Below are 15,466 nucleotides of genomic sequence, written 5' to 3'. Positions count from 1 at the left end.
CAAAGATTTTTCTCACTTATTGAATGCCTACACTTGCCAGGAATCTTTATAGGTAGTGTCTATATATGACCTTTATTTAAGCCTTATAACGACCTTGTAATTTCAGGTGTGAACATAAGGGTATAGAAAATGTAAGTAATCTGTTTGTGGCCATAAGCTCACAGTTTGAAAAGAGAGAACTTAAACTCCTTTTCTTTAACCAGTATTTAATACTTGATGACAGGAGCTTAGGTTTTTAAAAATAAATATACAGAAATAAAGGACTAGGAAAAGTATGGCCATGTCCAGTTCTAGTTTCAAGGCAAGTACTTCTTGTATATGAAATTTCTTCCAAGTTGTATTGGACTTGAATGTTTTACAATATATACACACATCTGTACAGATTAGTAGTACAATTAGAGTCTATTATTTGGTGGTAATACACTGCCAAGTGAGTAACAATTCATTGCATTTAAAAGTGTTGTAGTTCTCTGGAATCAATATTTGATCTCAAATTGCTAAGCAGTGTTTTGCAAGGTTGGAACATTGATAAAAGTATCATATTATGAAAATGCAAAGGCTGAATTATTTTTGTGTAGTGTCATGTTAGGTAATAAATACTAGTTAGTTCATTAATTTAATGATTCACTTAATACCACTATTTCAGTTAATACCTCTTTTAACTCAGGTTCTTTATTTGAAACCAAAGATCACTTATACAAATTAAATTCAGAACAAAATGTTCAAGTGTTTAGAAGTAATATAGAGGATTGTAAATTTGGAATAGATTCATTGACATATTTATCCTCCTTCTTGAAAGATAGTACATGCAGTGATTTTTATGTATTTCTATTGATTTGTGCCTTTAAATATTACAATATTATTTAAATGTTACAAAATGCACAGTTGGAAACTAATCAAATTGAATTACAATTCCTTTTATAGCCTTCAAAAACCTTCCTATTTTGCCTCAGTGGATTGTCCATATTGTTTTTTGCTGTTCATTTACTCAGTACTCCATGCTTATTTACAAACCAGATGACTTGAGGTTTTGTAAAATGCTCTTTTACCAACTTTTACCTTTTTTTCATAACATCCCTTAACCCAGAATCTTCCTTCTCCAACTGCCTTTTAGTGAAATCTTTCTTCAAATTCTAACTCAAGTACTACTGTCTTCTTGCAGGTCTCCAAGACCTTTGAAGCTATATTATCAGCTCTATTTTTTCCCTAAGTATCTTATCAATATTTGGATTTATAGTTCATTATTTGTATTTCCAGCATCATTTCTTCTCTTCCTCTTTCCTGTTGCCATTGTTTTTCTGTTCCTCATTTCCTTCTCTTCTCTCTTTGATGCAAGGATCATGCTGTGTATCTCACATACCTCCTATGGCCAAACATAGTTTACATTGTTCGTGTTCAGTTTACATTGTTCGTGTTCAGTAATGATCTTTTGGAACACATTGCTGAAGAAACACATGTGTGGTCTGAGTGAATGCAGTATTTCTCAAAAGTATTAAACAAGGTGATGGGGTGGTTGTCCTCTATGAATCTCCAAAGGGATCTGACATTAAGGGAGTGTTCGTTATTAGAACATTAAGCTCCTTATAGCTACTAAATAAACTTGATAGTTAAACACATTTGAACTGTCTTTAATATAATATTGTTTGACTCCATAAATATTGAAAGAAAGAAGTACCCTTGAACCTTATTTTAATGATTTGGTTTTCAGTAATGGTAAGAGAAGCTGTTAAATTTTTTTTTTTAAAGTAAGATCATTAGTAGGACCCAAAGTAATAGTATTTTATAATGCCACAGTACACACACATGCATTCTCTTAGGTGACAAATTATATCTATATCTATATAGATATAGATATAATTCTTCTGAAAAACAATAATAAAACTTCCGTATAAGTTTTAGACACTATAAATTACAGTTAATATTTTAAAAACTATTTTATCCTGTCTAAATTCCTTAAAAACTCATTTTGCTTCGACCCAGTGATGATAACACTAAACATTTTAACATTTCATAGGATGGTCATGGGAGCAAGTTCTGGTATAGCCACCTAATTTTTCATCTTGCTGCCCAGCTTGTTTTCCCTAAGAGTTAATTATATCATATAGTCTTCCATGCAGAACTGCTTTTGGAAAGATATTTTTGAGTCATATTATCATCTGTGATTTCATAGGGCATGGATTATGAAGCCTTGCAATATATATGCTTATGATTGTGCGATATCAGTAAGTCATGGAAATATTGCAATTTTAAATTTGAATAATGAGCATTATTAAAGCCTCTCATTTAAGTATCTATGCATAATTAAATACTCTAGTTGAAATATATTTTCCAGCTTTATTAAATGAATATTTTTCAGAAATACTTCACTATTTTTGGTTACTATGAATGGATCTTATTAATAAATGTAGTGAACTATGTGCATATAAATCATGATTGCCTAGATTCTCTTCTGTGATAACAGATTTTTGCTTCTTAAGGTAGTATAATGATAAAATAACCAGATTAATCTTTTTTGAAATTTCTATCACTTTTCACAAGTTACCATGTTAATTTTGTATCACTAAAAAGGTAATTTATTGAGAAGGATTGTGATAAATATTTGATATGTTAATGAGTGTAGTTTCAAATCATTCAAATTTCAAAAGTCATGTACTAACCCTGGAAAAATCCATACAACACCCAAGTGATGTTTAAAAACACTTCTAAAGACAGGGATTTTTTTCTGAGGCAATAGCTATACTTTCCCTATATGGGATGAGGAAAAAAGAAAAGCGTGCTAAATGGGGAACTACTTCCTGTATTATAATTAGTAATGGAAATACGGAACTATATACCAATTATTTAAAATAGTGCCACATGGTGTTGTAGACTTCTGGCATGTGCAGAACATGTGGGAAAAAAATTGAACTTTAAATAGACTTACATGTTACAAACAAGTAAATATGCAAAATAAAATATGGCTTAATAAAAATTTGTAAAGTTTATATGGAGCAAAATTTGCAGGTAGCAGAATTTGTGTAAGTGAATATTTAATAGCTGGGAACTATAAAATATAAAATAGATTAAATTATATTGTCTAGGTTATTATGAGGAGAAATATAAATCAATAACATGCAGTTTACCTTGGAAAAGATTGAAAGTTATTCTACAGAAATGTGATTAAGAATAGCTAACATGAAACTGTCACATCCAAAATGAGTGGCATTCAGATATTAATTCCAACATTCATCTTTATTTACAGTGTAGAGGATGCAAGTATAAATCAGAAGCTTTCAAGCATGATTTAAGAGAGATGTATGGACAAATTGAACAGGAAAAATAAATTATGACACCAGAATTTAAGGAGAGCTTTTCCTAAAAGTAAATATCAATGTCTTAGGTTTAGGACAACATCTGTTTCAGCAATAACAACAACAACAACAAAAATTGCAATATCTTCAGAGTATAATTGTGCTAGAGATGGTTGAAATTTAGTCTAAACCTAACAAATAAGGGACTTTCCATGTAGTTAATGTAGAAAACTTCCATTACATAAGACATTTGCAGAATATCTTCCCATGTTGTAATTCTTTATCAACTTTTAGTGAAATCAAATCACACAGATTCATAATTATGACCTTAAATACTAATGATGTAAATTAGGACACTTTAATCAAACTCACTTTTTAATTTTGAATATAGTGAAGTTAGGTAGTTGTGTGTGAGGCCTCCAAGTGCCTGAGAAAGGACTGAAGTAGGAATATATTACCTCCAAGCTCTGGATAATGTAGAGTCAGAATTGTTTGCCATATTGTGAAACTCCTTGATGAAAGTTAGATATATCATCTTTGGAGAATAATTTTTAAAGAATTAATGTGTTGATTTACTAATGCAATGCATATCAGTAGCATAAGTAATGAAGTATATTTTAAACAAGAGAAACATACTGAAAATCCTCCTGTATGAAATCTCACATTATTTTAGTATGCATTGCTCAGCTGTAGAATTCTCGAGGAGAGTGTGCATATCTATATACCTCTGATATTAGTTTCCTAAATATGTAAGTGGTGGCAGAGTGGGTGGGGTAGCAGTATTGTCAGGCATATGGTCCGTCCCTCAGTTTGGAGGAATAAAGGAAACAGAGGAAGCTGGTGAATGGCAGACATATACAGTCTTGTGACAAACTCTGTATCACAAAGTAATTTACATTATCTCTAATCCTCACAGCCAACCTGCAAGGTGAATATTGTTCTCTCTTTTATAGTTGAAGAAACTGCGAATCAGAGAGGTACGCAAACTCAGCCAGTACCGGAATATTAGTTCAGCATGATTTTAAATCCATTGATGTTACACACACACACACACACACACACACACACACACACACACACACACACACACACACAAATATCTGACAATTTTTAACTTGTGTTCCTAGAACATCTCACATAACACCCTGCATTTAGCACAGCACTGTGGTATTGGTGAGAACACCTGTTAGCATTCATTATTTTATGGTAAGTGTTTTAAAAGGTGATACATTTTAGACTTGTAGCCACACTTTCCCCACTTGACCCATAGTGTGAGCATGGAGCTTTGTACATAGGGAAAGTTAAGGGAATTTTATTTGAGATGGTAGTATATTTTGAAATTAAGTTGTTAAATGTTCTATATCATTAGTAAATCTTTTTTTTAAGAGTAGTCATCTTTTCATATGTGGCTTAATGAATCCCTAATGCCTGTCCTTGGTTTTTCTTCTCTCTGTGTTTTTGAAGAGCTATGCTTCAGAAATGACTTAAGTGAAAATCCCCTTTATATGATAACTGGCTTGGTTTTTAAAGCCAATGATGATACATAAATAGGAAAAAAAGTCACCCCAGAAAGTTTTCTGTTTTTTGTTGCAATGTTATTACTCAAAGAATGGTGGTTTACCATTCTATAGGTTATGAGTAACCTTGTCTTTCAAATTATCTATTAAAACTTACATAGTTTAATTATTGCATTTTTATTATATGTTCCCCCCAACAGTAGCACATTATTTTGGGGCTGTTAGCAAGAGGTAAGCAAGTGGTAAGGTTGGGGTATGAGAACATGTTTTCCTCCTCAAATAATAGTTTCTACTCTTCTAAATTCCTTTCCCCACCTCTGTTTACTCAGTAATCATGAAAACAAACTTCTATACCCAAATCAAATGAAAAATATCTTAGTAGATGCGGCTTTATGTCCTGCTGAGATATCTTAAACCATTGTTATAAATAATGGGTATATACTTTCTTATACTTCTATAAAGTAGCTTTCTCCCATTGCTTTGTCAATGTGAAAATATCATAGGAAATAAACTATTTTCTTTTCGCTGAAGCCATACTTCACTATAGCAATACTTATATTTCACTATCGAAATAAATGTCCCTGAGCCTCCAAACAATACATTACTATAGTTAGGCTTATTTCTTCCTTCTTAAACAAGGCTTTCTTTTCTTTTCTCTTTCTCCTTCCTCCCCTACCTCATGTATCTGTGCTGTTCTGTGTTCTCCAATCTTCATAGTCAAACAGCGTATTTAAGCAAGCCTAAATCCTCCTTGGAAACTTGCTGCATTGTCCCCCATCCTTTGCACAATTAATTGCCCTAATTATTCTCAGACATTTCCTTGATTATTTCTATAATAGAGAGAGGAAAGAGCAATGATTCAGACATTTGGTTCGAAATTCTTGCTGCAAAACATGTCTGCATGTCCTCCTCAGTAAACATGAGACAATATTATCTGCTTCATAAATTAATACAGAAAGTTGAATCAGATGATTACACAATAGTTAGAACATTGCTTGTCATGTGATAGGTTCATAATAAAAACAGTTAATTCTTTGTCTTTGACTTTGTTTGCAGTCTTCAGTTTTCCCACTACAATGTGAGTTGTGAGAAAAATTGTTCTTCATTTGCATTCTCAATATATCAACCCTGATAGATATTAAGTACATATATGTTTTTGAACTAATGAATAAATAATTCATAACATGGCTGCCCATAGTCCTTTCCAGTGGCAAAAACTTCTGTATATGTTTATCTTATGTGTATTTATGTATGTGTTTTTGTATGTCTCTGTGATGTATATTATGTACTTAATGGTCATAGAAGGGGAAAACCACATTAAGTGAATATTAAGTGGGGGATGTTATTTATTTGTTGATGTATCAATTTTTAAGTATCCTTCTCTAAGTATCCATTAATTAGTATGTGCAAGTTAAATAAATAACTTCAGATTAGCATTTGAAAAGAGCATTTTCTTTCCAAAGTTATTTTTGGGAAGAATTATATACATCTATGTCAATTAAGAATAAGGTCTGAATGCTTTCTTGTTAGTTAGAACGTGAATAAGAGAAAAAGAAATGAAAATGTTGCAAATGGTTCCTTTCCATGTAGTTTTTGTTTATCTAAACTTTTTTTCTTGTCAGTGCTTTCACTTTTGTAACAGCAAAATATTACGAGAGTGTCTCTTTATTAACTTCATTTTTTTATAATATGTATGGGATTAAAAAGAAGATTTTTGTGTCTGTCATGTCCAGATTTAGTGTTTATGGGGCCTGTCAACAAAATAGTCACTTAATAAATATTTTTGAATTAAAATTATCAAATGATTTCGTTTCTTACACATCCATGTTAAAAGGTTGAGTAGGACAATGTTGAAAACTAATGAGATGTATAATAATTTTTGAGGCATATAGCACTTACCGCATGCTAGACACTGGGGCTGCACATATTTTTATGCATTTTATATGTTAAATACTACAAAATTTAGCTCATTTTATGTTCATATATGAATAAATAATATCACTCCCTTCTGTTAACAGGTGGGAAACCTAGGCACTGATGGCTTACATGATTTGCCCAAGGTCATAGCACTAGTAAAGCTAATAATTGAACTGGTTGGTCTTGCTCCAGAATCTGTTCTTAATTACCATGCTATAAATGACAGGGCCAGAAAACTTGCCTTATAACTAAGGCAAGTATTTCAGAAATATTTTTGAATTTATTTTGTCAGAATGAAACTTATTAATACAATCTTCAGTAAGCTATCTCTACTTTGGCTATCCCTTTTCAGAAATTTTTTACTCAAGATATGAAATTACTTTAACTATATATATATATATATATATCGCCAGAATAGAAGGAGAGAGAGAGAGACACTGAGAACAGAAGGGACACCCAGTTTTTACTTGATTGATCAGTTTTACAGTTTTAAAGGAGCTGACTCTGGAAGACGTCTTCAAAGTTTGGGTCATGTTGCTTCAGTATTTTTGCTTATTAGGATAAATGTGTGTAAGACTAAGAGGAGGCAGTTTATCAGTTGGCTCAATAAAAGAAGTTTTTTAATGCTTTAAGTTTTTCATCTCTTCCATATGTATTTAACACTTTTAAGCAAGATTGCTCATCTTAGGTTGTAAGATCCTGACTGTTTGTTTTATTCAGCATTCTAATATTCTATCCTGTGTTCCTAGCCCAGTGCTTTGTATTTCAGTCCACTCAGTGAACCTCTTTTGGATGAATTAGTTGTCTAGGCGTAATTAATTAACATAATTCTAGGATCATCACAGATTTACTTACAACGATTCTTAGAAAACCAATGTAGTTAATATGTAAAATGATGAGTGTCAGAGTCTGGAAAGAAAGACAACTTTTTTTTAAAAACTCATAGTAATGGTAATGAATGAATTTTTCTTTACCATTCTAATAATTTCTTACCATTTCCTGCATTAGAGTTTTCTTTATAGAAAATGTTAATACAAAGTAAGCCCTAATCTATTTATACAAATAAGCAAGTTATACAAATTAATTATTAAGTAATTATTGTATAAATTAATATAGCATATTTATATTTGTTCAATGAGATTGAATTTTTTATTTCAGTTAATTTGGAATGGGAAGTAAACATTGTAATAATACATACATAAATAATGTCCTCTAAGTTGCTTACTCAGTTCTATATATGATATCTGTAATCACTAAAATGAAGAAGGGCGAAAGTATACAGATGTACTAGGCAGGAAATAAACTTTCAAGGAATTAAGATAAAACCCCTGTATTTGATAACCCTTTTTGTTTGTTTGTTTGCAGGATTCAGATTTGGGATATTGGTGTTTCTGTTTTTGAGGAATATTTCTTTTTGAGCTTTTTATTATTTTTTTAATCATCGGTTTTGAAATACAGAAGAGGAACCAGAAAGACACTTATTTCGGTTCACATTCGTAACGCTCGCTGCTGAGGCGCTCTCGCTGGAGGACACGACCATGCTGCCGCCACAGCTCCTGCTCTTCATGATGCTCTTAGCACCCATAGTTCGTGGTAAGACCTTTAATTGGATTTTTGTGTGATGCTGAATTTTGTCTCATTTTTTCACTAGGCCCTTTCTTCTAAATCTTTGTTGTACCATTTTGCAGCTTTTGCCTACCTATAGTCATGAAAGTTGAAATAATGAGCCATGATATGTTCCATAAGCTGCAATAAATAGGACGTTGGTTTCTAAAAGTACCTGTTGGAATGCATGTATTACCAAAGGTTTTCTGTTTTGTTTTGTTTTTAAAGAATTATTGCATGTTTTATTCTCGTTAAAGGAAAATGATTTTTGTCATATACCTTTCAATGCAAAAAAGAAAAAAAATTCAGCTTTCAAAATACTATGATCATGCTAATATACTCATAGAAGTCTATATGCTTTGTCCATTTAGACCTTTTGGTATTTATAACATAAATATGATCACCAAGAAATGATGTACCTTTGCAAATTGTATAAAAAATAATTATTCAATAAGCAAGACAAATTTTGTACAAGTTATATAATATTCACTGAATCTCCCTAAAAACTACAAATTAATGCCTATGTGTATATTTCTTTTTCACAGTTTGAAGTTTCCTAATTATCCTTGCTTTTACATTGATGAAAATGTTATAATATATTCACTATCTTACATGTTAATGATAATATACCAAAGAAAAAGGGACACAGCTGTCTTTGCCACTGCTTTGGAGGTCTTAAAATATGACAGTGCAGCAAGCAGCTGAAAGGAATTTTAAGCATCTTCAGCTCACTTTTGCTTTGACTACAGAAATCTATTGTAATTCATCAGTGATGCAATTCTGAATTGCACCCATATTCCTGAATTTCAACGTGAATTACATTCTGCTGCCATTATGAAACCTGGATAAAATAACTTCTGTCTCTTTTGGAATTTTCCTCTAAAGTTCTCCTTTTTTAACATATTTATTTCTAACATCACTATAAGGGAGTGCTTTTTTAAACAAATGAAAGTAAAACGACATCATCTAGTTTTAAACAATGTAAACTTTTCAAAAATTTCAAAACACTTCCTTAATTCATACATTGATCTAGCACTTACACATTCACAGATGGGGACATATAATATTTTGTGATAGGGGACAATAAAATAATTGTGTCACTTTAAACAAGTGCTTTTTGAATTATCTGTATATCTAAAGATGATTCTAATTAGGGTTTTTGATGTTGTAAAAATGCCTCACTCATAAGGCTATTTTGAAGATTAAATAAATAGCATACATAAAGAATCTAGCACAGTTCATGACAATACCAAGTGGTTAGACATGTTAATTTCCTTCATCATTCTATGTGCCCCTCCAGTTTATTTTCATTTTAACAACCAGGATTAGGTGACCATGAGAGCTGTTTCATTTGATGTTGGTATTTAGAAAAAATATCCTGCTATATATAAGGATACAATTCATGTTTAAAAAGATATTCCAAAATTACATTTGCTAGAGGAAGGTAGGTTAAAAATAGCAGAAGCAGAGATTAAAGATGGACTCTCTTTTCAGAGGTGAAATTTCTGATTTCCAAAAAATTGACACCTGTGGTGTATTTCAGTGAGTTCCAAACATGACTGAGTCAGAGACCATGGGTCTTGGGTTGGGACTGCTATCAAAAACACACACACAGACTTTCCAAGTAATACTAAGTGTTTTAAACTCTTAATAAGGCATATAGAAAGTTGACCTGGTGCACAAAATATTTTGGGATAAAACCTAAAGTATTCCTTTTTATTTTAAGTGAACTATTTCATATTATCTTGATTTTGAACCATATTAGACTAAGCAATATAAAAGCTTTCTACTTATACACTTATTACTTTGACATAGGTATTTTAAAACATGGCACCATAGAAAAGGCAAGTCACTTTTTTCTTCCTTCCATAAGAAGGTTTTTCCCTTGTGATACTACTTCCGACTTGTAAATAAAGGGCTTCATGTGAACAGCCTTTTGGAACCCAGCTTGCTCAGGAAAACAGAAATATGTACCCTTGATCAGTGCTGAAATTAAATAGGATGGACATTTTTAGAGTTCCCATTCTGGCTTAAAAGAATACTGCACAATTTGAAACCTTAGATAGCTGGGGTAAAATAGAAGTCGCAGTTATAGAAGTATTCTTGTTTCCAAAACAGCCCCCAGTTGCATCTCTGTGCCTACTGTTGCTCTGCCCAGCTGCATTTCCCTCCTCATCAGAGAGAATTAAGTTTTCAGGGTGTGACCAGCATTGCTGTCCTTTCTCCACAGCAAATAGTAGTGATGACTACTGATTCTATAGCCAAAACCTTTAGATGTATTGGTACAATTAATTCTCACAACATTCTCATGGGCTTAATATTATTTTTTATTATTACCATTATGATTAACTTTTTGCCATAAGAACACTGAGGTACTGAGTGATAAAGCACTTGACTGAAGTTGCCCAGCTACTAAGAGACCCAGAGGGGATTTCGAATGAATGACCTGGCTGCTTGAGCTCTCGGCCTACTACCAGCAGGTTATCTGTTTTTTTCAAAGCTGTGCTTTCCTACAGCTCATCCCATCTCAACCCTTCTGGTCATTTGAGAGCAAGTGAGGCAGGAACACACAACACCTGCCTTTTCCATGTTCTGGGCACAGACAGAAGGGCTTTCAAGTCTAAGCCCAGACGTAAGATAGCAATCTAGCTGTGTCACTAGCTTTGTAACCCTGTTAACTCAATTAACTGGTTACCAAACATTATTTTTCACCAACTGTGAGCCACGAAACTGTGCTAACTGCTAAAGGTATGTGAGTGAATAAAAGTTCTTAATTCTTCCCTCAATGAACTTATGGTAACTTAAACCCTTCTAAGCCTACTTGTCATGCGGAAGAATGATTATTTGTTCCATCCAGAGTGATTTTAAGAAATGGATAGAATAAATATATATATATAGCTTCTAACACAGAGCTTGGTATTTGGTAAATCTTCATATTTAATTTTCCTATACCTACTTATCTTAAAACAGAGATAAACCTCTGAGCATTAGATAAGAAAAATGCATACCCATCCTGATTCTTACCCTAAGAATTGAAAGAAATATTTTTCTGCCTTAACCTCAGTATTTAAACTTTGCCAGAAATTTAATACTAATATCAATACAAAATTTTCATCAAACAGACATGTGTGAAGGTTTAGTATGTAATATTGCCAGCGTGTAATAGTATATCATGCTGTGTAGCTGTCAGTGACGCAGCTATAATGACAGTGGTAGTCATGTATAACTGCTAGTATAATTACCAGTGATACATTGTTTGTGATTTCTATGTGGATAAAATTAGAAACTAAGAATTAATTAGATAAAATTAGAAATGAAGAATAAATTCTGAATAATATTTACATTAGTTGACTAATCTCCACATAGTCTAGCCAGTGTTTTATATAGGAAAACAATTAATAAGTACATCCACATTGTGTGTGTGTATGTGTGTCTACACATACAATTTTTTAATTAAGATATGTCTCTGGTTCTATGTTTCTCTGTCCATATTTTATGTCTCTGTGTGCCTGTGTATTTCCCTTTTTCTGTTTTCCATGACTGTGCCCCTTTCCTGTACAGCCGTAAGTCTTATCTATAATGCAGTGAGACCTGGCAAAGATAAAGAGAAACAGCTAAAGCAGATGGCCAGGTCTTTGCTGTTAACTAATGTAGCTTTGCATGAAGATAAAGGATTTTTTGTTCTATTGATGTGGTTGAGAGCAAGGGAAAAGAAGGGAATCAGAATACTATAATCCGGTGATAACATGGGCACCTGGGGCTCATCTTAATTGGCAGTAAAAGAATGCAGGACCTGGGCTTCGGAGATGTGGTCTTAGAAGGTGACTTCACCAGCCACAGTGGGTTGGGAGTTGCGAAGGTGATTGGGCTGGGCAGACATTTTAACTCCATCTCATCTTAATTACCTACTGTATTAATAAACTGTGTTGCAATTGAAAAGTCAGAAAACAGGATCATTGGACATTATTATCAGTAAAGGAGAATAATATTTTTATGACATCTTTGCAGAAAAAAATAGGGTTCTAAAAAATTCTATAACTACCGTATGTATACTTTTTCTCTGTAAGTCTATTTTTTGTTGTTAAAGTTGCATATGTATTTGTATATTCATGGACTTTATAGGTTAACCTATTCTTTATTATGTTTAAGAAGTTAATTATAATAAACAGTTCTTAGTGGCAAGACTGATCAGATTCATATATATGTAGTGCTGTATGTTTTTATGTAATTTGGGTTTTATTATTAATCTGCTTTTATGCAGTTACAATACATTGTAATGTATAAGTGGCTTAAAATAATACCCATATATTTTTAACTTCTAATGAGATGTGAAGCTTGAGAAAAGTACAAAACTACATAACATCTTACCATATAATTATTTTTATGAAGTCATGTTTAATTGGTTGTGAAAAAGGTTCACTTCTAAGCTCTGCTCTTAACTGTGTTATTTTTAGAATTAATCATCCTTGAAATGTTTATAATGTTTGCTAGTCTAGGAAACTTGTAGTACTTGTAGTAATATCACTATTTTTATGATCAACTATCATATACACAAAAAATCGCTGTCGTGGTCATGATATATGAGGTTACTGTGAACACAGCATTAGTCTGCATCAGTCATTTGGTACTGAATTTCAAAGTATGTATTTCCTAAGTTAACTACTCATTCTCTAATATCACATTTAACTTCTAATGAGTGGGAAGCTTGAAAAAGTACAAAACTACATAACATCTTACCATGTTTCACAAGTATACATGGCTGATAGCTTTCCTTTGTAAAATTTGTTTATAAACCTTCCCCTACACACTGAGTATGCAGGTTAGCAGCTGGAAATAATTTTACTTTGCCTTTGCTCTTGCAAAACATGTCATTTGTGAATTTTATTCTAGTGATACTCTACAAGAAATGTTCATACTTTGAGAGTAAAACTATTTTACTAAATACTGTATATTCTTATTTTCAGATTTTATGTATTGTGGCTATTCGAGGGGGTTAGGATCATATTTTATTTTTTTATATTTCTTGGCCTTGGGGCAAACTGTAACTGTAATAGTGTAGTCATTGTACATTTGATATTGAATAAATTTTTAAAATATTTGGATATAAATTATCTAAGTACCCAATTACCTGTTTTCCCTTTCTTTGCACTGCTGCTTACTTCCCCTCTTGATGTAGGAATAGTGCTCTTCCATTTGTAATTTCATATAAGTAGTCATAGCATATTTTCAAGTAATCATTTCCTCTATTCTGATTGGGAAATCATTCCTGTATGAACAATCAGAAAAGGCAAAAGGAGAGAGTCTCGTTTTTGTCATGTAAATAAGATACTACATATTCTATTACAATGTTTTAATCTGACAGTTTAGAATAAGGCCCTATTGAAAGAAGTTTTTTTCCTCTACTTTTTTCAGGCTTTTAAATGATAAAGTGAAAACAAATTCTTTAAATTTTGCTAATAATTACATTTTTATTTGAATCTGTATTTTCTCTATATTGTCGTCATAGCTGAAGTAGTTTCTTTAAATATACGAAATTGTCTTTCTAACAAATGGATTATCATATATGAATGATTTGATCAAATAAGCTAGGCTAGTTAAGGATTTGCCAGATAAATATGCTAGTGGTAGGAGTAATAGATACAGGTCTTTGTACAAAAATAGGCTGTCACAGTGGCATTTCTTAAATTCTTTGTATTTATTTCATCTACACATACTATAGTTTGTGGTAATTTGAATGTCCTGAAGTCAAGGGTGTAGCTTACTGGTTAAGTATAAGAACACAGTCTTAGATACTTCTTTCTTTGTCATTACCAGTGTCACCTACTTTGTTACTAAAATAACTCTCCACATACAAATTTAAATCAGACAGCAAAATCCAATAATTCCAAGGCCCAGTGATATAAGTAATATTGATATTTACTAGATTTTCTTGCATTCATGTATGTGTGAACATATCTTTTTTGATTGGATAATGTTAGCATAAAATTTATGTCTTTTCATTTGACTTAACCTGAAAATGTAGGCATTTCTATGCTCTCATTAAAATTTTTAAAAATTAAAATTATATCATGAAGGATCCATTATTTATCTAACCATACATACATATATATATATATATATATATATATATATATAATTTGACTGTATTTCTATACTTCTATAAAAACAATCTCTTGAGGAGTAGAAAGTAAAAACAATGATTCCTTTATAGGTTAATTAATAACTATCTTAAATGACTGGTTATAAATGACCAGTACAACCTTGCCTGTTGTTATTACAGTTTGTTTAAAACAATCCCACATGGCTACTATGAAAGACAAAACATAAATAACAAGAATAAATATTCAAATTAAGATAGAATTATTATTTGTAGGAGTATATTTATGTATTCAGAAAAATTCAAGAAATAAAACCTTTGTCAGAATTAATGAGAGCACATTGAGTTTAGATATATAATTCAAAAATACATATGATTTGAGTCAAACAGCAATAAAGTGATGAGTCATTTAAGAAATATAGCAGGAAATCTGTGGAACCCATAAGAGGAAAACTGAAGCTTTACCGAGAGTTGCAAAAGAAGACAGCCAATTTACCATGTTTCTGGATTAAAAGACTTGAGTACAGCTAAGTTGGCAAATAGTTACAAATTAATTTTACACAACTGCATTCACAGGACCAATGTGAACTTTTCTATGTAGAAATTCAACAAAATTATTCTTAAATATGTATTGAATATTAAGCAAGAGAAAAGTTAATAAAAAACAGAGTAACAGGAAGGTGCCTGCCCAACTAATCATGAAATATGTTATAAAAGTACAGTAATTAAAGACAAAATTAGAAAAATTGATCACTTATAAAAATAAGATTGATAAGACAGCCCTGCAGTTTATGTTTGTGTTGCGATTTGATAGGAATGACTCCTCAAAATCAAATGTGTAGGACAAGAATTAGTCAAGTAAGGATCAAGTCAGTTTGTGTATGTTTCAGATTATATATTATGAAACTTCTGGCAGAAGACATCTTTTAGTTATCTACCTTAATCACCACTTTAAGCAATGTATCTGGTAAACTAGGTTGTAGTCACAGTAGATTCCAAAATTAATAATGGCGTCCAATGAACATTTTCCTGTGTGCTAA

At 31.8% G+C, this 15,466-nt stretch overlaps 1 protein-coding gene across 26 annotated transcripts in view; it reads left to right on the top strand.

The window, feature by feature from the left end:
• Nucleotides 1-15,466, top strand: part of ADGRL3 (adhesion G protein-coupled receptor L3) — a 798,791-nt gene that overhangs the window by 293,455 nt on the left and 489,870 nt on the right. For all 26 annotated transcript variants that reach the window (XM_073237549.1, XM_073237551.1, XM_073237548.1 and 23 more), the window contains exon 3: nucleotides 8,090-8,317. In XM_073237549.1, the coding sequence (XP_073093650.1) occupies nucleotides 8,263-8,317 (55 nt within the window). In that variant the 5' untranslated portion in view covers nucleotides 8,090-8,262. The remainder of the gene's footprint in view (nucleotides 1-8,089; nucleotides 8,318-15,466) is intronic.

The sequence above is a fragment of the Manis javanica genome, chromosome 5 (genome assembly GCF_040802235.1).
Source record: "Manis javanica isolate MJ-LG chromosome 5, MJ_LKY, whole genome shotgun sequence".
Taxonomy (NCBI): Eukaryota; Metazoa; Chordata; class Mammalia; order Pholidota; family Manidae; genus Manis; species Manis javanica.
Note: the sequence above shows the minus strand (reverse complement) of the source record. Positions and strands in the feature narration are given on the sequence as shown.